The sequence below is a fragment of the Castor canadensis genome, chromosome 17, assembly GCF_047511655.1.
Source record: "Castor canadensis chromosome 17, mCasCan1.hap1v2, whole genome shotgun sequence".
Lineage (NCBI taxonomy): Eukaryota > Metazoa > Chordata > Mammalia > Rodentia > Castoridae > Castor > Castor canadensis.
Window position 1 is genome coordinate 2842572 of NC_133402.1, and position 22734 is coordinate 2865305.

Genomic DNA, 22734 nt, shown 5'->3' on the forward strand with positions numbered 1-22734 from the left:
GGTCACTCACAAGCATCCAATCTGTCCAGGGTCAAACTACTGTTCTCCAGGTGGAAAGAAAACTAAGAAGTGTTTTCTGCAATTCCAGGGTAGTTTTGGACCTCCCCCAAAACTACCCATTTCCCCTAGGGAAGGAAAGCTCCACTGGAATGTGGGTGTTGGGTCCTCTCTCCCAGGTGAAGGTACTAAAACAGGAGTTCTGGACCCAAGGCTCAAACTCCTGAGATTCCATATGCCAGGTCCAGCCACCTACTCCTAAATGCTAAATAAAGAGGCATAGTGAAGGCAGAGAGGAAATTTATTACATTGTCCAGGAAGAGGCAAAGTAAAGCACTCAGCTCATCTTCAGCCATCTTTGGGGTATAGACATGAGCTATATAGGTTTAAGTAGACAAAAGAACTGGGCTCTGGTTGACTATTATCTCTGTCCTAAGGTTCTGGGAGAGGTTGGGGAGTTATCTGGAGGGTGGCCCAGCCAAAGGAGAGTCTACTGCTGGGGGTAGTTTTGGTTCCTTGTCCTAAAGATGTTATCGATCATTTCTGTCCTTTAATTCCAAGGTGGTTGCAAGGTGACTGTTGAGAATGGCTCAGAGCAGAGACAGATACACACATGGAAGAGACACCATGCTTTTCTCCTATTAGTTAATTCGTGGGCTCAAGGAGTCAGTGCTTTTCAGCTAAAGCAGTTGAGCGCTTCTTACAGTGTCATGGTACCGGAGCGGCCTAGCTCAGGGGTCCTTGGGTCCAGTCTCAGCGACCGGAAGGAGGCTGCTTTGCTTGGGGTTCTCTGGGAGGCTTCGGAACCCAGCACTGACCCTGTATCAGGCGTGAACGAAACGAAGGCCAACGGCCCTGCACTTGTGGTCGGAGGGACAAGGACGCGGCGGCCCCACGCAGGTGCGCGGAGGGACCGCAGCGAAGCGGGGCAGCCCGGGCGGTGGAACCTCAGCTCCCTCCATCCGCTTTGCGGGGCCGGTCCCGCTGCCCTCCGGCCCTGCACTGCCCCATCGGGCTTCGAGCCTGTGTGGTCACTTTGGGCCGCAGGTCCGGCCGGACCTCAGCCGCAGGGCACCGCGGGCTCCGGCCGAGAGGCCCACGGAGGACCGAGAGGGTTGGGGAGGAGGGGATCCTGGAGGGGAAGGATGGGGCCGGGATTGGGGCGAGGCGGGGGGAAGCCTGAGAACTTCACAATTCAATATATTTTTTTAATGATCATGCTCTCCACTTGGTGGGTTTTAAAAACATTTTTCAATTTTTTTTGGTACTGGAGATCAAACCCAGGGCCTCGTGCACGCTAGGCAAATGCTTAACCACTGAGCCGTATCCACGGCCCTACTTTTGAGAAATGGGATCTTGCTATGCTGCCTGAGCTGGTGCTAAGCCTGAGTACTGAACCGCAGGCATGGGCTACCACCTGACTTGGTAGTTTTCTACTATCCCTCCTTAAAATAGTAATTGTGTAAAAAGTGTTCATATTATTTACTTTGACAAATAGGAAGGCAACCCTTCGCAGGAGAACGGATCACTCTGTTATGTCACACGTGGAATATTAATTACAAGGTCATCAAACTTGAGGTTTGTGGAGATTTTAATGGCACGGAGAAAATTCTCAGAAACATCATAATAGCTAAAAGCCAGCATTAAGTAGAATTTAAATCTCTTTTATTTACTACCTTGTGTAACCTAACATCTTTAAACTTCAGTTTTCTTATTTAAGAAGGGGGAATGGTGTGGTTAAATACACATATACAATCCTATATATTCAACAAATTCGAACTTACTATTTAATACTAAAAGTATATTCTTAGTAAAATACAGCTGGGCACAGTGGCTCATGCCTGTAATCCCAGCTATTCTGGAGGTGGTATTGGAGAAGGATCATGGCTCCAGACCAGCGGGGGAATTAGCAAGAGCCCATCTCAACCAGTAAAGCTGGGCATGGTGGTGCATACCAGTCATTCGAGCTACTCAGGAACCTTAAGTAGGAGGATCACAGTCCAGGCCACCTAGCCAAAAAACGTGAGACAACCTGAGAAATAATTAAAGTAAAAGGGCTGTGGCTGTGGCTCAAATGGTACAGTGCCTGCCTAGCAAGCATGATGCTCTGAGTTAAAATCCCAATACTAAAATAAAAAGAAGATACAAATTTTATTTACAATATATTCTGCCTACATTAAAATACATGATACATACCAAAGAAAGCATCACTGGTCAACAGAATTGGGTGATTTCTTTTTTTAAATTTATCTTCAGTAATTAGCATGTTATGTCCACAATAGAAGGAAAACAAGCATGAGTAGATGGTAATAGCGTTAAGCAGACTGCCAGATGGGCACAGCTGGCTCACACCTGCTACTGTAGCTACTCAGGAGGAAGAAATGGCAGTTCAAAGCCAGCCTGGGCAAGATAGTTCTCAAGGACCTATCTCAAAAAACTGAGTTCAAATCCCAGTGCTGTGAGAAAAAAAGCAGCCTGTCATACCATTAAAGTGAAAACCAAGTCTATCTTTATTCTCTTGAAGGAAACTAAAATTAGCACACAGCAATGAATACATTAGGGTGGTTTTTTTTTATTCTGGAACGGAACCTAGGTCTTCATGCACGCTAAGCACGTACTCTACTGAACAACATGGTGGAGTTTAATGCTTTTCTCACAGCCATTCTACCTTAGGTAATCTGGGACAATAATTCCTTATTACTCAGATCCCTGCCTTAAATAGAAAAAAATGAATATATCCATACATTTACAAAAACATAAATTTATTAGTTTCAAACCATTTTATAACCAATATATAAGTGGGCATTGATATGCAAAATAAATGTCAGTTGGTAAAAACAATGACAAATCACAGTAAGTCTACATCATATATAACTAGGGAAATCTTTAAACAAATAACCTAATCACTAGAACCAGAAGTGGAAGGCGTATTGAAGGCATCTTTCATATTATTAAGCCTAGGTTTCAAAAGACTACCAATCCTCGAATGGATTTTACTCTGGAACTGTTTCTTAACTACTTCTTGTTGCATCTCTTTCAGTGTAAAACAGAACCTTTGAAATTCAGGTGTGGCATCAACAAAATTAAGAAGGTAGTCCAAACTCTCCCTCACAGCAGATAAGTTAAATTCAGCAGTCTGCTTTTCAGCTCTTCCTTTGTGGGCCACTTCCTTTGTACTCTCACCTTTTGGTTTTAGGGCACAGCCCTTTTCACCATCATCTCCATTTAACCACACCCTATCATCATCCACCTTGGTTTCCAACTCTCTGCACTTTTCAAGAATTTCTCTATAATCTCCATCTTCTTCTGAGCCTTGAAAATCACAATCAGATTCCTTTTTATAAAGAAGATTTTCCCATGCACTTGATATGGTTATTTGTTTTACTTCATCCCAACTTCTTGCCCAGTTAAAAACTGCACTTTTTATAGTATATGTTTTAATCTTGGAAAGTCCCTTTTCTCCTTTATCTTGCTCATCATCACTTTCTCCAAAAATTACAAGGCTCTCTTCAAGTTGCTTCCACCTATAAAGTCGTTTGCAGCTTAAGATCACGCCTTGATTCATTGGCTGAATCCAAGTTGAAGTGTCATGGGGAAAGAACATGCATTTTATTCGCCCATCCTCACTGGTTAGTGACTCAGCTGAAGGGTGAATTGGGGAATTGTCCAGAAGTAACAATGCCCTGATATCCTCTTCATGGAATCGTAAAACATTAAGTTGAAATTGCCGGACCTCGGGAACAAAGTTTTGAAAGAACCACTCTGAAAACAATTCTCTAGTGAACCAAACATCTTTACTAGGTTTATATATCACGGGTAATGTAGTTGTGTCCTCTTTCACATTTTTGGGCAGCTTGGATTTTCCAATAATGATTGATTTTAACTTATGAGTGCCATCTGCATTTGCACATAGAAGGGCAGACAACCGTTCTTTGTTTATTTTCCTTCCTGGCATGCAGATATCTTTTCTACTTGCCTGAGTGTTTTCTGGCATTGACTTCCAAAAGAGGTCAGTCTCGTCCCCACTGTATAGCTGAGCTAGATTCAGTTTCTCCTCTTTAATTATCATAGACAGTTTTTGTCGAAATGGCTCAACATTTTCTAAAGCTGAACTTAGGACTTGTTCCCCACATACTTTTCGGTTCCCAATTGCATGCCTGTTTCGAAATCTAAAGAGCCAACCAGTGCTAGCTTTGAAGTCTGTTCGCCCAAAACACCGTGCAAATCTCTCTGCAGCAGCCTGAAGCTCCACCCCTCTAACAGGAAGACCAGCTGAGCGTTTCTGTTGGTACCACATGTAAACCGCGTAGTCTACGTCACCATATTTGGCTCCTGTTGTCCTCTTTCTCTTCTCAGCCCCTACTAATGGCATGTCCTGCTTTAGTACAAAGTCTAAAATCAATTTTTTGTTCTTCTTAATGTCATAAAATGTTGACTTACTGATACCAAATTCATCCATTACACTTTTAAGAGATCGTCCAGCTTCAATCCTGCTTAGAACTTTCATTTTCTCCTCCAAATTCAGGGTTGTGTACTTCCCTCTCTTATTCATTTTGAATTTGACTTCAAACAACCAACAGGAAAAAAGGGGAAAGCCTTACTGAACTGAAAAAAATTTAAAAGATTAGCTCAGAGCCTCAGGTGTAGGCATTTGCGGTAGAGGGTAATGGGCTGAGAGGGTAAGGACCCATCAGTCAAGTGCTAGGTTAGAGGTAAAGGTCTTACGCACTCAGTTGCCACTGCCCAAGTGCTATCTGGGTGCTGCTACTGCAAGACTCCCATTTTTTCCCACAACCGGTTTTCAGAACCCCACTGCTTATTCTCCTCTCCCTGGGTAAAGCTGCCCCAGTCAGGAATGACAGGAATACCTGCATATTTTCCCTAACTACACATAGGAAAAGGGACAAAATGAATAGGGAAGGCATTAAGAAAAGTCCCCAGGAGAACAACGCAGTAAGTCAGTCAGAATTAGTAAGTCAGTAAAAAGTGGTTTGAGAAGAAGGAAGTGTAAAGACTCAAAGGCAAACACAGAGTAATCTTGTGTAGCAGACAAGCAGTGTGGCTTCTTTTCCAAAATGACCTGATTTTACTTCACTGCTCATGATGCACTGTGTGCAGTAATCACTGGGCAATAGGTCATCCACCTGGATAGACTACAAGTCTCAAGGACCCTGACACTGGAATGTCTGGACAGCTGAACTTGGGAACTGTTATGTAGAATCTTGAAGTGAAGGAAAGTAAGTTCTGTGCAATGAAGTCCAATTTTTCTCGCATTCAGTAGAGCAATCTCCTATCCAAATACTAACCAGGCCCAACTCTGCTTAGCTTCTGAGATCAGACAAGATCGGGCGTGTTCAGGGTTGTATGCTGTAGACTCAATATAGCAATCTGAAAAGACTGAGCTTTCACTTAAGTGTCTCTGTGTCCACAAGGTAATCTGTAAATAATGTTGGTAGCACTTTTCCATTCTCAGATCTTCCTTGGGTATTTCTGATATATTCTCAAATGTTATTTTTCACTGACAGTGGCAATTCTTAAAGAGTTGCAATTAAAAGTTTTACAAATATTTTATGACAGTTTAAAAAAAAATCTATCCTTTCATTTGCATTAGGGCATTAAGTATACTTCTCATATTTAAGACTTTGATTTCTTTTCAGTATAGGTTTTACTTAATTTGAACCAAGACTCAATTTCTTCAAGAAACTATTGGTGTTTCTGATCCAAGTGTTTCCTGTCAGTCCCTTGGCTGGCAAACTCTTCTGTAGCTTGTGTCTTCAAATACTCCTTCAGGTCCTCCTGGTGCTGCTGAAAGTCATTTCAGGTCTTTAAAAATGTCATGCTCTAGGTCAATTTCATGGTTTTCATTCCAGATACACAATTTCACGGGAAGAACAAAAATTGCCAGTTTTATGCATTCCGGATGCTAAGAAGAAAGAAAAATAGGTAGGAAATAGTTGGTACCTTATTCTTTTTTCTCCTTTAGTTCAGAGCCTGACTACCCTACCCATTCCCCAACTACATAGAATTTTCTCGTCTCTCATCTAGGAACCCAAAGAGGTAGAACATTAGTTTTCCTCTAAAGTTTGTTGCAAGAAATGCCACAGTAGCATTATGGAGCATTAAGAAGATAGTGAAAGAATGTAATAAAAAGGTATGGAGCCAATAACAGCAAAGATCGAGAAAAAAAATTTTTTTTTTCTTTTTTGGTGGCACTGGGGTTTGAACTCAGGGCCTCACACTTGCAGGCAGGTGCTGTTACTGCTTGAGCCACTCCACCAGCAAGAAAAATTTTTAAGAGGCAGCTATAACTAAGGCAATTACTAAGTAGTAACTATTACAAATTGACAAAAACCAAGAGTATTTGTTAGCCAATAGCAGCACAATTATCTCAGCCACCGAGCAAAAGCATTCAATACACTATGGCAGTTGTGTGGGTGTTTCAGGATTAACTCAATGTATGTGCTTTCATTGTTTCCTTGCTGTCCTTCCCCCCCTCTTCTTTCCTTCCTCCCTCCCTCCCTCCTTCCTTTTCCTTCCTTCCCTTTCTTTTGCAGTACTGGGGTTTGAATTGAGGGCCTACACCTTGAGCCACTCCACTAGCTTTTGTGAAGGTTTTTTTTTTTGAGATAGAGTCTCTTGAACTATTTGCCCAGGCTGGCTTCAAACCGTTATCCTCCTGATCTCTGCCTCCTGAGTAGCAAGGATTATAGGTGTGAGCCACCAGTGTCCAACAACATTCACCATTTATAAAACAATGCCCAAACAGGGGGAACTGAAATCAAAAGGAAAGATAAAAGGAACTTTTGTTGGCTCCACAGGAAGGGTAACTATGGCACCAAACCTCACACAATGAAAGTCATCAGTGACCCACACTCATTACTCACCATTTGTGCCTTGTTCCTTTTCTTTCTTTCTTTTTTTTCCTTGCAGATCTTTTTCCTTTATTCTCTCTTTAACCAACTTTCTCCCTATGTTATGACTCAGGCCTGCTAATGACATCTAAGGGCACTCTTGGCACAACTTCACTCAACTTAATAAATTCTAATCATATGCTCAGCACTGGCCAAGGTGATGAGCATCGAGCATCTCAACGGTAAGGGCATTGCTGTCTAGTAGTTCTTTTTTTAAAATTTTTTATTTTTGTGTCTAGTAGTTCTGACAGACTAGGAGCCATATTATTTTTAAAGGAATTAAGTCCCAACCTACTGAGATTTTAAGGAAATGAACCTTTTTTGACACATTCACATGACTAGGCAAATACTCATTATTATTGTCGCTTAATCCCTGTCACATAAAAAGTATCAACATCTGTGCCTTAGAGGAGTATACCATTCTATCCATTCTATCCCAGAGTAAAATGGCCTCTGATCTTCACCCTCATTTTAAACTTACCTCCATGTAAACTGCACTAAAAAGAAGCTCCATCAAAAATCCTTCAATGGTGCTCCAGGAGTTACTTTCTTAAATGCAATCCTCTCATTCCCATTCAAAGGACTCCAGAATAAGGTCCACATAAACTTATTTTTTAAATTTCTTAAACTTTTCCTCTAAATGTAGCCTAACTAGTAAAAGTGTACTGCCAATCTTACATTCTAATCTCTCCAGTGTTAAAACCTTTTTTTGATGGTTGCAGCAAAATTCATGAGCTTGGGTAATTAAAAAAATTTTTTTTAAATGCATTAAAACCTTTGTTTCCACTTTTCCTTCTGCCTGGCATGTGTACATACACTCTGCTGTGGGTAAAATCCCTCAAGGTCTTTTATAATTTCCTCAATTCCGAGTCAACTTTTATGTCCTTGGAGTTCTCAGGGTTGTTTATGTCCTAGTTTTTAACTACCTTCTGTCAATGATAGTCATGAAATTGCTTTAGCCCTTTCAACTAGATTGCTTGAGGATAAAGGTGTCTTACTCAACTCTAACGCTTGCGACACATAATACATTACAAAAACCTGAGGGTTACCCGACAATCGAAAACACTTTCTTACAAACAGGACTCAGTACGTATTTATGGGATGCCTACCTCAACCAAGTGGTTTTTGCTTGGGCACTGCAGGACACAGAAGACGAAAACAACTGTTCTCATCTTCAGGGAAGCACACAGTGATGGAAAAAGCAGATCTCACTGATAGGAGCCCCACATTTTAGCTCAGCAGCTGCCACTGGCAAACTGGGTGGTCCTGGACAATCACTTTTTGGTCTCAATTTCTTTGTCAAGAAGAACCTGTTTTACAGCTTACAAATCACACACACACGAATTGGGAGGAAAGCACCGCGAGACCTAGAAGCGTACACCCTCCCCCACCCCCAGGCTTTGTCCAGCTCTAACCAGTCGAGTGACCAGCAGGAAATTGCCTCTTCCTCCACCTCCGGCACGGCGGGCGGGGCTGGAAGATGCGAGCCCGGCCGCGCAAGTGGGCGTCCACCTTACCACTTTAGGATCGCGGCGACCAGCCGCTGCCGGACGCCCGAAAGAGACACAGGGACGAAGCTCCTGCACGACGCATCCCAGACCAAAGACGCCATACGGCGACGCCCACGTGTCGCGCGGTGCGCAGAGCCTCTCTAGGCCCAGAGACTCAAGGCGTTAAGGCCTTCCTGGGTGCGGGGCAGGAGGCCGAGCCCTCTGCAAAGCTCGCGGATGCACGTTCCTCCGCGAGGGGGCGGGGCGGAGCGGAGTGAAACCCGGATACGTCACTTCCGCTTCCGGCCGCGCGCGGGCGGGGCCCCCGAAAGCGATGGCGGCGCGGCAGGTCTTGTCGATCTGGACCCTGTACACCTTCGCTTGTCGGCGGGACTCTGACGTGCCGACGGACAACTGAGCTGGCCAAAGCCACGCCTGGGGGGTCGGCGGCTCGCAAATGAGCCCGTGAAAGCGGGCAGGGGACTTCACGGACGCCGAGCTGTCCGAGGTAACCGAGAAGCTGCTTTCCAGCAGGAGGTTAGGAGGCAGCCATGTTCCTTAGGTGTGGCGTTTCCGGCCGGAGCCTGAGGCCGCCGGCCGCTCGCTCTGCCCGTTCCCGCGTGCTCTGTGTCCACCGTAGGGAGGGTAGCCGCGTCTTCCGCTGCGCCCGGGGAAACTCGCGCCTTCACTGGCCTTCTTGGTGCCGGCCAGGGTCAGCACCGACGACGGGTCCGTGCAGCTTGAGACATAGCTGGTGCTGATGGAAAGCGGGAAGAGTCCCCGTGCCTCCAGAGCCGGGGTGGGCTGCAAGGAACTGGCCATTTCTTTTTCTGTCTGTGGCATCCTGGGCAGAATTTCGGTTCGCCCCAGGACAAGTGAGGCACATAAAGGTGATCCTCAATCATAGTTTGAAATGACCAGCAGGATGGTCACCTTAACCATCACCAACACCCATTCTCCGTTTTAAAAAAAGTTGATTTTTTTGGAAACGAAAGCCAATTGTGATCCCCCCCCACCCAGGTCAAGCAAGTAAACAAGTGTAAAATAACTCGTATAACTGTTTCCCATGCTGTCATTTTGAGAAGAATATGGCTACCTTTCTATTTTTTTTTTTTTTTTCTATTTTGGTCACAGGGTCTCAGGTCTGCCATTGTTCATACAGTGGAAAGTGGATGAAGGTTTGTGGAAGTTGCATCTTCTTACTAAAGACAGATACTGGGGTAACCTGTTAAAAATTTAACAGGTAGAATCTTAGATTTCCTCTTAGTCTTCCCGTATGGAAAAATGGAATAGAAAGTACTAGTGTTTGGATAATCTCTAAACTCATTTCAGCCAGTGGGTGCTGATTATTTCATTCACCAACCTTTTCTGAGTTATTTAAGAAAAAGGTAGCCTAATAAATTGAATTTTTTCTTCTCTGAACTGTATTGTGCTTTAATTAGGTAGTAAAAAAGAAGAGGATCAAAAGTCCTGTTAGTTGCCAGGCATTGGTGGCTCAAGATGGTAATTCTAGCTGTTCAGGAAGCAGAAACCAGGATTGTGTTTTGAGGCCAACCCAGGCTAATCAGGAGACTATCTCGAAAATATCCAACACAAAAAAAGGTCTGGTGGAGTGGCCCAAGTGGTAGTGTGCCTGCATAGGAAGCATAAGGCCCTGAGTTCAAACCCTAGTATAGCCAAAAGAAAAAAAGTCCTGGCAGTTGATTTTAAAGGGAATAGCAATCCAGGACCTTTCTGCTTTCTGTATATTTTACTCTCATAATTAAGGAGGAAATATTTGGATTCATGTGACTTACTGACATGTGCTTTTTTTTTTTTTCTCCCTCCCCTCAGTGCACTTAGGAAGAAGATATTTTCATTGACTTTTGTACCAGACCTGACGGGGCCTCGGTTGTCAAAAGGTGACAGCAGGGAAGTGTCAGACATAGGAGCAAAACTGTTTCTAGAGCAGAATGATGATGGTAGATCTGAAGGTGGTTGAGTATTTGGATCCTCAGATCAGGGCTCTGTGGGAGACCAAGGGGCCTTTGACAGAAAGTTCCAGTCAAGGTACTATATCTACTCCACAAACAGACAATGTTGAACCCAAGAACTCTTGCTGGCACTTCCGGAACTTTGATTATCATAAAGCAGCTGGACCCCGTGAGGCTGTCAGCCAGCTTCTGGAATTATGCCGTCTGTGGCTGAGACCAGAGATCCACTCCAAAGAGCAGATCTTGGAACTACTGGTGCTAGAGAAGTTCCTGACCATTCTGCCAAGGGAGATGCAGCCTCAGATACAGAAGCACCATCCACAGAGCATTGAGGAGGCAGTGGCTCTGGCAGAATGTATGCAGAAGGAATCTGATCAAATCAGGAATGGGGTGAGATGAACGATTCCTGACATGTTCAGTAAAATAGGATGAAGGTGGATATAGTAGGGGTGGTATAAGTTAATTGAGAAATGTTGGATGAAGTTACTTCTGTTTAGCAAAGTTAAGGTGGAACTTGAAACTGTAAGCTCTCGGGAAGTCAGTCCACTGGTTACAAAGATCATGGCAGAGACTTCTGACTTTAGAGAAAAAGTTGAATTTTGCCCTTTTTGGAGCCAAGATGAATTGAGGGTGATGGTCTTGGTTGAGGAGACAACCTGAATTTTTAGAAATAAAAATAAAAGGCAATAAGCCAGGAGAACGCTAAAACAGTACTCTTAAAAGACCAAAGGAGAGCTAGGTACAGTGGCTCACACCTGTGAACCCTGATACTTGGGGGACAAAGCTAAGCTAGTAGGAGTGTGGTTTGAGGCCAGCACAGGCAGAAAAAAAGTGACATCCTTTTGGAAAGAGTAAGTCAGTATAGTGCCACACATTGTAGTCCCAGCTACATTGGAGGTATAAGTTGGAGGATTGGGGTCTGAAACTAGCCCAGACAAAAAATGAGACCCTATCTGAACAATAGCTAAAGCAAAAAGGATTGGAGGTATGGTTCAAGTGATAGAGCTCTTACCTAGCAAGGCCCTGAGTTCGAACCCCAGAACTAACAGGAAAAAAAAAAAAGGACAGTAAAGAGAAATCAGAACAACTAGGGAATACTGCAAAGAAAGGCAAAAAAAATAGAAAAGAGAAACCAAGGTTGGAAAGAAGGAAAATCCCAACAGAATGGCTTTGAGAAGATAAGACACTGAGGGATAATGTTCTCCCTATTGTAGACTGGTTCCACTGTCCTTAGTGGTTGGTCCTTGGCTTTGCTGGTGAGTGAAGAGGAATGTGCCCTTGGGAAAGTGGCAAACACCTGTTGGCCACAGACTTACTGTAAAGAATACAGGTTGAGATGAATAGTTGGTGTTAAAATCGCTTGGAAGTAGGTTAGAGCCACTCATCCCTCTCTTTTTCTTTATTCTGTCACCATTTTCTGAAAACCTTTCCTGGTCTTAGGGAAAATCTGACTGATAATAAATTTTAAGCAGTTCTTTGATTTTTAGAGAAAGTAAAAAGGTACATAACCACTTAAGGAATGTAAGTCAAGAGGAAAAGCTAGACAAGGCAGTATGAGAACACATGGCCTGAACAACCCTGCCAGCAGCCTACTGTGGATTCTATGCAGTGGAGGGGTTGCTGTGTTGGAAGAATGACAATAGCTAATTTTTTTCCCTTTTTATGTTAATTTTTCCACGGTAGATAGTTCTTTGTAGTATATTGGCAGCTCATTATCTCTCTTAAGCCCTTTTGTTAATGTCTCATCCTTCCTACAGTTTGGGGTACACACTTGTTCCTCTGCCTATCTCCCAGTTCAAAGTTAAGTTCTGTGATAACAAGGATGGGGATTATTTCTAGGTTGCATTCAATGAGCTGGGAAAGGAGGCAGTGCCCTTGGGAGAAACAGCAGAGGTCCCAGGCTTCAAGCTGAAGCCAGCAGAGCCCCTATCAGAGGGTGTTCCCCAGGATGAAGAATTTTGGAATAATTACCGGGGTGTACAAGAACAACTGAACAGTACTCATACAGAAACTGAGCCTGTATATGAGAGGGGTAAGGAGCTTCATAATTTCTTTCTCAGATCTATGATAGTAAATGTCATAGGCATTTTCTGTGTACCCAGCTCTGGATCTGCAAGAGCAGCTATGACAGCAGTTACGAAGTTCCCTTAGGCAGTGGTAGACTGCACCACCTATGGGTAAAGGTGGGATTTGGCTTATGGTTTAGAAACATCCAAATCACAGAATTCTGGTAATAAAACCACAGATTCTGTTCCTTACAAAAGTGGATAGGAGAGCAAGAAATCAATCAGGAAGATTTGGAGCTATATCCTCACAAAATACAGAAGGAATTGAGATCCAAATGGACTGTTAAAAAAAAGAAATGGACTCTTCGTTGCAGAAGGTGGTGATAATTGTGTACCAGCGAAGTAAAAGAATAAAAGACAAAACCTCTTTTCCTACCATAAATTGAGTCCCTGAGTATTTCCAGTTTGAAATACCTTTACTTTTTGCCCAACTTAGAAAAATTTATGTCATGAGAAAGAAAACAAGGGATTTTATTTATTTCTTATGACGACTAAGGAAATAATTTACTAGGGAACTGGTTCGAAGGGTTGGTTGATCAGTACTTGATTCTTAGATATGAGAAGGTTACTTCTGGCACCATACCCCACTTGTAAAGATGGCCCATCTGTACTGAAAGAATCAGGGTCTCTATTTTATGAGTGAGCTCAGGATGTTCATACAAAAGAGAAACTTCCTCTGGCTTTTTCCCACCCACAGCTGTGCCTCCTCAACAAATTCTAGCCTTTCCTGAGCAGACAAACACCAAAGACTGGACAGTGGCACCTGACTTCATCTTGCCTGAATCCCAGGTGAGCTTAGCTTTCCAGCTGTTTAGAGCTACCTTTCCCTGCTGCCCATAATTCATACAGCCCAGGAAGGCCTCAGAGGCATGTTAAACCCAGTTCTCAACTTGGGAACTGGCTGCCTCCTAGGCTCTTAGCTGATCTCTTGGCTGCTTTCTGCATTCTCACTTTTTAAAATAGAATTATATGTCACTTAATGATAGGGGTACTTTCTGATAAATGTTTTAGGTGTTTTTGTCATACATACATTGTTTTATACAAATTTAGATGGTATAAGTCAGTTGCTTGACAATGCCTTTAAAATAAAAAACCTATATATAAGTCAGTAATGTAATCAGTTATTTTTTTTTTACATCTATAATCCATTTTATTTTTTTGGAGGTACTGGGTTTTGCTTGCTAGGCAGGCACTCTACCACTTGAGCCACTCCACTAACTCTTGCAATGCTTTATTATTAAATACTGTAACTATGCTACACATACAATTAATAATCACAGTAGCTTTGTTTACACAAGTATTGCATGAGAAATGCATTGGACTACCATGTACCTAAGCAGTACAAATTTTGCATCTCCACTATAACCTTATGGGACCACTGTCAAATATGTGGCCTGTTGACAAATTGTCCTTATGCAGTGCATGACTAATCATGAAGTATGAATTCCTTCAGTGTCTGGCCTACCGTACAGTTCTAGCCAGGTGGTTGGGCTCCTTTAGTAGTGGCAAATACTGAGCTGAAATCCATTCTCTTCTTTAGACCTTGTTCTCATTCGACGACGTGGCTGTGTATTTTTCTCAGGAAGAATGGAAGTTACTGAATCTCTCTCAGAAGGCTCTCTACAATGATGTGATGCAGGAAAACTATGAGACTGTCATCTCTCTAGGTAAAGATTCTCCCTCCTTTTGTATAGAAGATGAGTTACTGGTCCTGTACTTGGCTTAGTGAGAATGAAATCCTGTGTAAGTCCTACTCTTCTATTGATTGTTTCTTGGACAGATGGTAAAGGGGAGGGAGAAGGTATATTTATATCATCTGGAGAGCATTTTCAAAATGCACTTGCTCATTCCTTATTCTAAAATTCTTTATCCTTTCCACTCCACTCTACATTTGCTCTTCCCATGTCCTTTCCATTATAGAGTATACCACCACTTACCCAATATTTCAGGCTGAAAACTTGGGGCTCCTTTCTCTGATCTTGACCAATTAGTGAATAGTATTCTTAGCCTACCTTCAGAAAATACAGCTTGGGTCCAACTGTGTCTTGGTCTCTTTCACTATTAGTGTTAACAGTCAAAGCCAGTGTTAACCTCAAACTTTCTTACTATTGTTCCTGGTTCCACTCTTGTCCTCCACAGTTTTTTCCACATAGCAGCCAGTGATCATCAAAAAACCTGTGGGTTACTTATTATATTCATACCATGCTTCAGGACCGTCCATTATCTGGCCCATACTCACCTCTGTATTCATCTCCTGCTACTTGTGTCCTTTCTTTATGCTCTGTAGCCCTGCTAGTCCTGCAGCTGCTTGAATTTGTCATGCTCATTTCTGCCCCCTTGTTTCCTTTATTCAGCACACTGGACTCTAATTGCTTCATTTTCAAAGTTTGCCCAACTCAGAAGAGTATCATTCAAGGGGGGAAAAATATCTTTTTATTAATGTCATTCATGAAAACGGAGGATAGTCACCTGGGAAATTGGTTCTAGGGACTGGTAGAGACTCGATTCTAATTTACAACGAGAAGGTCATTTCTCATCCTATTCCTGATGTACATACACACATATTTCTAAAAGTGGCTCATCTCTGCTGAAAGAGCAGGGTCCTGTATTTCACAAATAAACTTAGGGTATTGTTTATAGACAGAAATGAGAAATTTTCTGTGGTTCTTTCCTACTTGTAGTTACACCTGCTCTACACATTTTAACTTTTTCTGAGCAGACAAACAGCAAAGACTGGACAGTGGCACCTGAGCTCATCTTGCCTGAGTCCCAGGTGACCTCTGCTTTCCAGATGTTTAGGACTGCCTCGGTTTGACCTTATTTGGCTTTCTCTGCTGTCTAAGACCACATTGCTTGGCAGATGCCCTAAGGAATCTGTGTAAAGTCAGACTTGATTTTACTATGTCAAAATAGCTGATGTAAACAGTTTAAGGAAGGAAGGATTTATTTTGGCTCATGGTTTCAGTCTGTCATGATGAGGAGGGTATGGCAAATAGAAAAGCCCACATGACATCCGGGAAGCAAAGAAAGAATGCCTGTACTAGTAGGAGTTCTCCTTTTTTTGTGTGTTCCATGTGGACCACCACCAGCCAATGATATGGTGTCCCCCATATTCAGGATAGGTCTTCCCCCTTAGTGAATCCTGTCTTGAAACACAAAAATAGGCATGCCCAGAAGTGAGCTTTACAATCTCCTAGGTGCTTCTTAAGCCAGTAAAGATTAACCATCACAGCATGTTACTCTAGATGTTCTCCCCTAAACAACTAGGCTTGGCCCAGGGAGATCAGGCACTTCCCAGGCTAGATGCTGATTCCTTAGTGCCTTCCATTCTGCTTCCCACTTTCAAAAAGAAAAAAAAAAAATCATGTACTATTAATTCCTTTAATATCTGGCAGAGTACACAGTTAATAGTTCAGTTATTCTGCTGCTTCTGTAGAGGAAGGTACTGAGGTGAAATCCATTCTCTTTAGAACTTGTTTACATTTGAATAAGAGGCCATGTATTTTTCCCTGGTACAATGGGGGTTATTGGGTCCCATTCTGAAGGTGCTCTACAATGATGTAATGTGAGAAAACTATGAGATGGTCATCTCTCTAGGTAAAGTTCTTCCCTTTTTTAAAGATGAGTAATCTTTCCCATTTTTGAATTAAGAAAAATCCCTTTCAGAGTTCTGTTCTCTTAGCTGGTTGTTTTTCAGGTAGTTGGTGAAGGGGAGGAAGAAGGTGTATCCAAAATCACCTGGAGAGATTTTTTTCAAATATGCATGCTCATTTCTTATTCTGCCATACAAGTCTTGATCCCTCTCTTTTCCTCCAAATCTGGTTTTTCATGTCTTTCCCATTTGGTAAAAGGCATCATATCCTGCTAATCTTGTCTTCATATCCTGCTAATATGTGAGCTCCACTTTCACATATCCTGAATCCAACCATGTCTCAGACTTTAGAACTGTTAGCATCCTGGTGAATGATTTCTAACTGATACACCTTTCTCTAACACTGTTGTCCCCCTGTCCCCCACAGTTTGTTTACCTTAAAGGAGCCAGAGTGATCTTTTAAAAATCTTATCAGAAACTGGACATGGTGGGTTACATCTGTAATCCTAGCAACTTGGGAGGCAGCAACTGGGAGAATCACTTTCCAAAGCTAGCTCAGGCATAAAGTTCCCAAGACCCTCATATCAAACTATAAAAAAGCTGGGCATAGTGGTGTGTGCCTGTCATCCCAGCTATGTGGGAGGTATAAATAGGATAACAAGTCCAGGCCAGCCCAGACATAAACACAAGACCCTATTGAAAAATAGAGCAAAAAGGGCTGGGGCCATGGCTCAAGTGGTAGAGCCTCTGCCTAGCAAGCCCAAGGCCCTGAGTTCAAGCTCTAGTACCACAAAAAAAAAAAAATCTCAGATTATGACATTTTCTTCAAAACCCAATGGCAGTTGCACAAGCCTATATCATCCCCACCTATGCAGGGAAGCACAAATAGGAAAGTGCTTTGCAATCCACGCTGGCCTGGGCATAAAGTGAGACCATATTTCAAAAATAACCAACACCAAGGGCTGGTGGAGTGGCTCAAATGGTACAGCACCTGCCTTACAAGGGTAAGGTCCTCAGTTCAGCTATCAGTACTCCCAATAAAGACATAATCCTGCAGTGGTTTCATAAATTCAAAATAAAATTTAGAGGGCTCAGGGACCCTCCATTACACAACCTGTCTTCTGCTACTTAAGTCCTTGAGGGTTCCTCTTTAGCCACATTGGGTATATTGTTTCTTGGACTTGCTGTGTTCATTTCTACTTTCCCTTTTCCTCTGCCTGGCATAGTTTTCTGCCACATGGCAAAATTCCAGTTTTAGGTTTCTACTCAAGTATTACTTTCTTTTTTTTTTTTTCTTCTTTTGTTTAGGTATTACTTTCTTAAAGAGTTCCACACAATATTATCTAAAATAGGCTTCACAAGAGCAGAATCTTAGAATTCATTCTTGTTATCGTTCGTTTTCTTAAACATTTATCACTTCCTGACATTATTTTATTTATTGACTGATTGCCTCATTATCTCACTAGAGTGTATTACCCTTCATGAAGTCAGGGGACTTTGACTTCTTTACCAACATACCCCTAACCCATAGATGTACCCAGCACATCATAGCCACTCAATAAGTATTGGTTTATTTATTTTTGGTGCTAAGGATTGAGCCCAGGTCCTCATGATACACTCTTCTACCAAGTTATAACCCCAACCCCAATACATATTTATTGAAAGGATGAATGGTAAATGCTTCCTGTATTGGACAATCTAGAAATAGTCCATCAAGTGCTTTTGATCTGTTTCCTTTACCTAGATGTGAAACAGTGAGCTTTAGGGGAGTAGAAATCTGTCATAGTCCAGGATGTAGTGCTAAATAAATAAAAGCTAAATAAGCAACTATAATTACGATAGCAATAGGATTCCCAGCCTACTGTCCTTCACCTTGGTTCTACTATACCTGGTCTTACACAGGATGAATCCTCTTAGGAAGTTATTAGGATCAGTATATATTCCTTGCAGTCTCTGAAACTTGGCTCCCTTTTGCTTGAAAATGGGGATTTCTTGGTGATGAAAGAGGGAAAATGTGTACTGGCTTCCCATTCTCCATATCCTTTTCATTGACCTACCTTGGGGTTTATTTCTTAGTTTCTGCTTTTCATATCTACCTGTGAATGCAGTAGAGAATAAACATGGTAATGTATGTGAAAGCGGGGTTGGGGATTTAGCTCAGTGGAAGAGCGCTTGCCTGGCAAGTGCAAGGCCCTGAGTTCGGTCCCCAGCACCAGAAAAAAAAAAAATATGTGAAAGTATTTTTTAATTATTGGAAATAACTCACTTTAAAAGTATCCTTCATTGTTTCTGAATATTCTTAAAATTTGTGGGCCAATTTACTGCTAATTTCAGTCCATAACATCATTTTTTTAATCTCACAGCATTATCTGCACTCCCCAAGCCTAAAGTGATCTCCTGTCTCGAACAAGGGGAAGAGCCATGGGTTCGAGGATCCTCACATGTCAAAGACAGAGACTCTCCTACAGGTAAATCACACAATGGAAAGAGTGGGCACTTAATGTGAAACTTTGCAAGGACTTAACTTTAAGATTCTGCTCTTCTAGTTTTTTTAAAAAACAATCATCGAAGTTTTGCTTTCCATTGCTTTTATTTTCTTGTTCGCAGATACAGATGGCTGAATTTTATGTTTATTCCAACAGGGTTAACACAAAAAAATGACGCTGAAAATCATCAGCCTGTATCTCTTTCTGACATAGAAATACAAGCACCAAAAGACATAGTATCAAAAAAGATCAAAGTCAAAGTTCCCCAGAAAACAACAGCCAAACAAAATCATAGTGATACACACAGAGTGGGAAAATGGCATCGAGATTTTCCAGTGAAGAAAAGAAAGAAACTTTCAACATGGAAACAAGAGCTGCTGAGACTTATGGATCTTCACAAAAAAGACCGTGCAGGAGAGAAACCTTTTAAATGCCAGGAATGTGGGAAAAGCTTCAGAGTTAGCTCTGACCTTATTAAGCACCAAAGAATTCACACTGAGGAGAAACCTTATAAATGTCATCAGTGTGATAAGAGGTTCAGATGGAGTTCAGATCTCAACAAGCACTTAACAACACACCAGGGAATAAAACCATACAAATGCTCATGGTGTGGGAAAAGCTTCAGTCAAAATACCAATCTCCACACACACCAAAGGACTCACACAGGAGAGAAGCCCTTCACATGTAATGAATGTGGGAAGAAATTCAGTCAGAACTCCCATCTTATTAAGCACCGGAGAACCCACACAGGTGAGCAGCCTTATACCTGTGGAATATGTAAGCGAAACTTTAGTAGGCGGTCAAGTCTTCTTAGACACCAGAAACTCCATCGATGAAGGGGAGCATGTCCAGTGTCCTGTTATGAAGAAATTCATCAAGTGGAAGTTGACCCTGGTGTTGATTTAAAAAAAATACAAAATCACAAAGCATGAAGAATTTTTCATTGTCAGAAAGTTAGGTGGATATAAATAGCATGTTTGAGATAAAGGAATCAAAGTTGGCTCTGCAAAGAATGTGTTGGTTTTAAGTGACTAGTAAGTACTAGTTTTAATTGCCAGGGAATTCCTTAGCAAGAGAGGTGTTCTAAGAGTATTCTAAATATGGGAAAGAGCTGCTTTGGGATTATGCCTAAAAAAATAGCAATTTCAGCTTCACATAGCACATGCAGCTAGTCAGTAGTCTTGTGAGATCTTAAAAGTAAATATTGTTGGCTTTGCATTGATCTTAGTCTTGGATCTATACAATAGAAACTTGAAGCATCGTTTTCCAAGAAAATAACATGTTTAATTGCAAGCCATTGTCCTCAGGGTCTCAGGCTTAACAAGTTTCACTAATCTAGTAGGGTAGAAATGAATTCTAATGGAAAGTTTTCCAGGAGCCAAATTGGATTTTCTTCCTTTCTCATTGGACATTTCTTGTTGCTGAACACTGTTCACAGATTTGGACATTATTTAATTTTTATTCCTTGAACATTTTAGTAACTTCAGCTCTTGAATCCTGTTAGCACAGTTTTTATTTACTCCACTGCTAAGGAACCTGCATGATGAACTAATAATGCACTATTTTATGCCTCTCATTGGTGGTGTTTGGAAAATGGAAAACATCTCTAATGAGATCATATGGAAACGGGTTGGAATTTGTAGCCATGAGTATATGTTAGATATAAAGAATTTTCTACAGTGAAAGAAACTAGACTGTTAACCGTACTATGCCAATAGGATTGAGCAGCCATAAAAATGAGGACTTGCCTAAGGCCTGAGTGAAAACAAATGGGAATTTAAAATCAACTTCTTACTGTTTATGTTTACATTTGATGTGGCTTTTGACAAGACAGTTAAGTTTATATAAGAACTGGTATATGTGCTGCTATAGGTAGAATCCTGTGGCTCACTTGCCATGAAGATGTGGACATCAAATCGGCAAGTGATTGTGGTCCTAGACGGAAAGGTTTAAGAACCGCTGCCCACTGTTGAACCAGGATGGGCAAGTCCTCAACTGTGTTTTATCTTGTACTGAAAGCTCTTAAGGAAGCAGAGTCTACCTCTGATCTCTCCAGCATAGAATTTGCAGCAGCCTCAGCTGATACATTTTATGGGTTGCTAATATGTATAGCCTTATGGATTTTTTTTCCCAGTACTGGGATTTGAACTCAGGCCCTACACCTTGAGCCACTCCACCAGCCCTTTTTTGTGATGGGTATTTTTGAGATACCCATCTCAACAAACTTATTTGCTCAGGCTTCCTTGAATTGAGATCTTCCTTATATGCCTCCTGACTAGTGAGGATTACAGGCATGAGCCCCCGGCATCTAGCTAGTCTGTGGATTTTCTTACAGCTCACCTGTTTATCTCTTCCAAGTCTATTACAGATGAGAAAATAGAGTCTCATGGGGTATTTGCTCCATACCCCATCCTTAGGGGATATGTTGGCTATCACTTAGTTTTAGGTATGAAGGCAGGATTAGTAGGACCAATTTGTTATGTTATCCTTTCACAGCCTGAATAACATTGTGCTGTATCAAATTCTATCTATGAAACTTTTTTTTGGCAGTACTGGGATTTGAACTCAGGACCTCATGCTTGCTAGGCAGGTGATCTACCACTTTGAGTCACTTCAATAGCCCTGTTTTTGTGTTGGGTATTTTTGAGATAGGGTCTCAATGAACTATTTGCTCAGGCTGCCTTGAATTGGGATCCTCCTGATCTCTGCCTCCTGAATATTAGGTTTACAGGTCTGAGCCACTGTCACCTGGCCCTTCTGTTTCTTCATTGCTGTCTGAAACACCTGTAAGTCTCCATTTTCTCTCTAAAATAGAGATAGCCTTCAACTCAGGGTTGTTCTGAGGATTAGATGAATTGAAGAAAACAGCACTTAAAACAGGACCTGACTATAGTAGAGCATGGTCAATATATGTTCCTTTCCCCTGCTCCCCAGTTATAAGTTGGGCTGACTGACTACATTAAAGAAGCAGATGTGTTTGTTGGTATTGTAGCTCCATTTGGGACCTAAAACTTGTGGTTTTGCTAATTTGATTTGGTTCTTGATTTTGATGCTTTATGTTCTGTGTCATAAAAGTTGGGCTATTGGTTTGGAGCTCCCAGGAGTAATTGTATTCCATTAAGTATACATAGCTTTTTGTCCAACACCCTCTCAGCCTCAGACCCTTGGGAGTCTGTCCCCTCCCGAGGACATACGTAGATTTCTTCCTGGCACTACATTCAGTTCAGTGTAATGACGGCCTGTGATGTTCCAGGCACTGTCCTAGACTCTAAAGACAGAGCAAAAAAAGAAACAGAAATGCCTGCATGGAGCTTATATTATAGTGAACAGGGGAAAGAAGATAGAAGAATGGTTTTGGTGTCTTGCTCTTTGATGTAAGGCAGTGTCATTGAGATTTAGGCAGTGGGTTGTGAGCAGAGGTCTCACGGCATGAAGCATTTACCTGCGGTGCAAGACTAGTCCTCTCCTTTTCTGCCTCACCTGTGGAAGCATGCATATACATATATTTTGAGGGTGGGTGTCCATGAGATCAAAGCAGTCCAGAATGCTGAGCCCGCACATGGAGGGCAGCTACTCCAGATTCCCCAGGACTGTAATGGATTTTATGAAAATGAACAATAAATATTAAGTTAAATCATGGAGACATTGTTGCTGTGTGTTCTTAATAGTAAGTGAAAGCTTAGGATCATCAGGCAGTAGCTACTTTGTCCAGAGGAAAATTTCCCTGTGGCACTCAAAAGAAATCTGGCTTCCCCTGTATGCTTGTGTGAACTTACATACACTGGAGACACTTAGAAACTCCTAAGTCTAGGTGACAGGGAAGAACCATTGCTATGTGGGACAAATCCTAGGGAAGTCATTCAGATAAACAACACAGCTCTTCCTTCTTTGACCTATTTCTCTGCTCATCCTTGATCTCCCTCTGCCCCACTACCTCATAAGCAGGCATATGTATTGATATTTAAGCTGGGGAGAGTGTTGGAATTGCCTCCATTCTTCACATGCATACAGTAGATTTCAAAGGATGTTTTGGAAATTGCCCCTATTGTATCTTTTTTCCATTGTGCCTCACAAAGTAGATGAGACATAGGGCAAAAGCAGATTTGCCCAGACTGGTGTAGAAGGAAGGTGGCTCCACTTCTGCATTAAGGGGGACACAGTTGGGGAGAACCTTGGTATGAACTCAAGGGTAGAATGGCTACCATTGCCACAAGAAGCC

The 22734-nt window shown here is 42.0% G+C and overlaps 1 protein-coding gene and 1 long non-coding RNA gene across 2 annotated transcripts; one reads left to right on the forward strand and one right to left on the reverse strand.

The window, feature by feature from the left end:
• Nucleotides 1-2742: 2742 nt before the first annotated feature.
• Nucleotides 2743-8669, reverse strand: LOC141418540 (uncharacterized). Its single transcript, XR_012443168.1, has 2 exons — nucleotides 8018-8669; nucleotides 2743-5920 (listed from the first exon to the last, which is right to left on the reverse strand). It is a non-coding gene; the product is annotated as an uncharacterized lncRNA (long non-coding RNA).
• A 21-nt stretch (nucleotides 8670-8690) lies between these two features.
• Nucleotides 8691-22156, forward strand: Znf75a (zinc finger protein 75A). The gene is made up of 7 exons (XM_020185865.2): nucleotides 8691-8906; nucleotides 10232-10761; nucleotides 12211-12403; nucleotides 13135-13226; nucleotides 13978-14104; nucleotides 18393-18497; nucleotides 18672-22156. The coding sequence occupies exons 2-7, from the start codon at nucleotides 10351-10353 to the stop codon at nucleotides 19349-19351; spliced, it is 1608 nt and encodes a 535-aa protein (XP_020041454.2). The 5' UTR covers nucleotides 8691-8906; nucleotides 10232-10350; the 3' UTR covers nucleotides 19352-22156.
• The last annotated feature ends 578 nt before the right edge of the window (nucleotides 22157-22734 follow it).

Coding starts and splice junctions, on each gene's coding strand:
- Znf75a (XM_020185865.2), top strand. CDS start 10,351: ATGATGATGGTAGATCTGAAGGTGGTTGAGTATTTGGATCCTCAGATC. Junction 13,227..13,977: donor TCATCTTGCCTGAATCCCAG/GTGAGCTTAGCT, acceptor TCTCTTCTTTAG/ACCTTGTTCTCATTCGACGA. Junction 18,498..18,671: donor AGACAGAGACTCTCCTACAG/GTAAATCACACA, acceptor TTATTCCAACAG/GGTTAACACAAAAAAATGAC.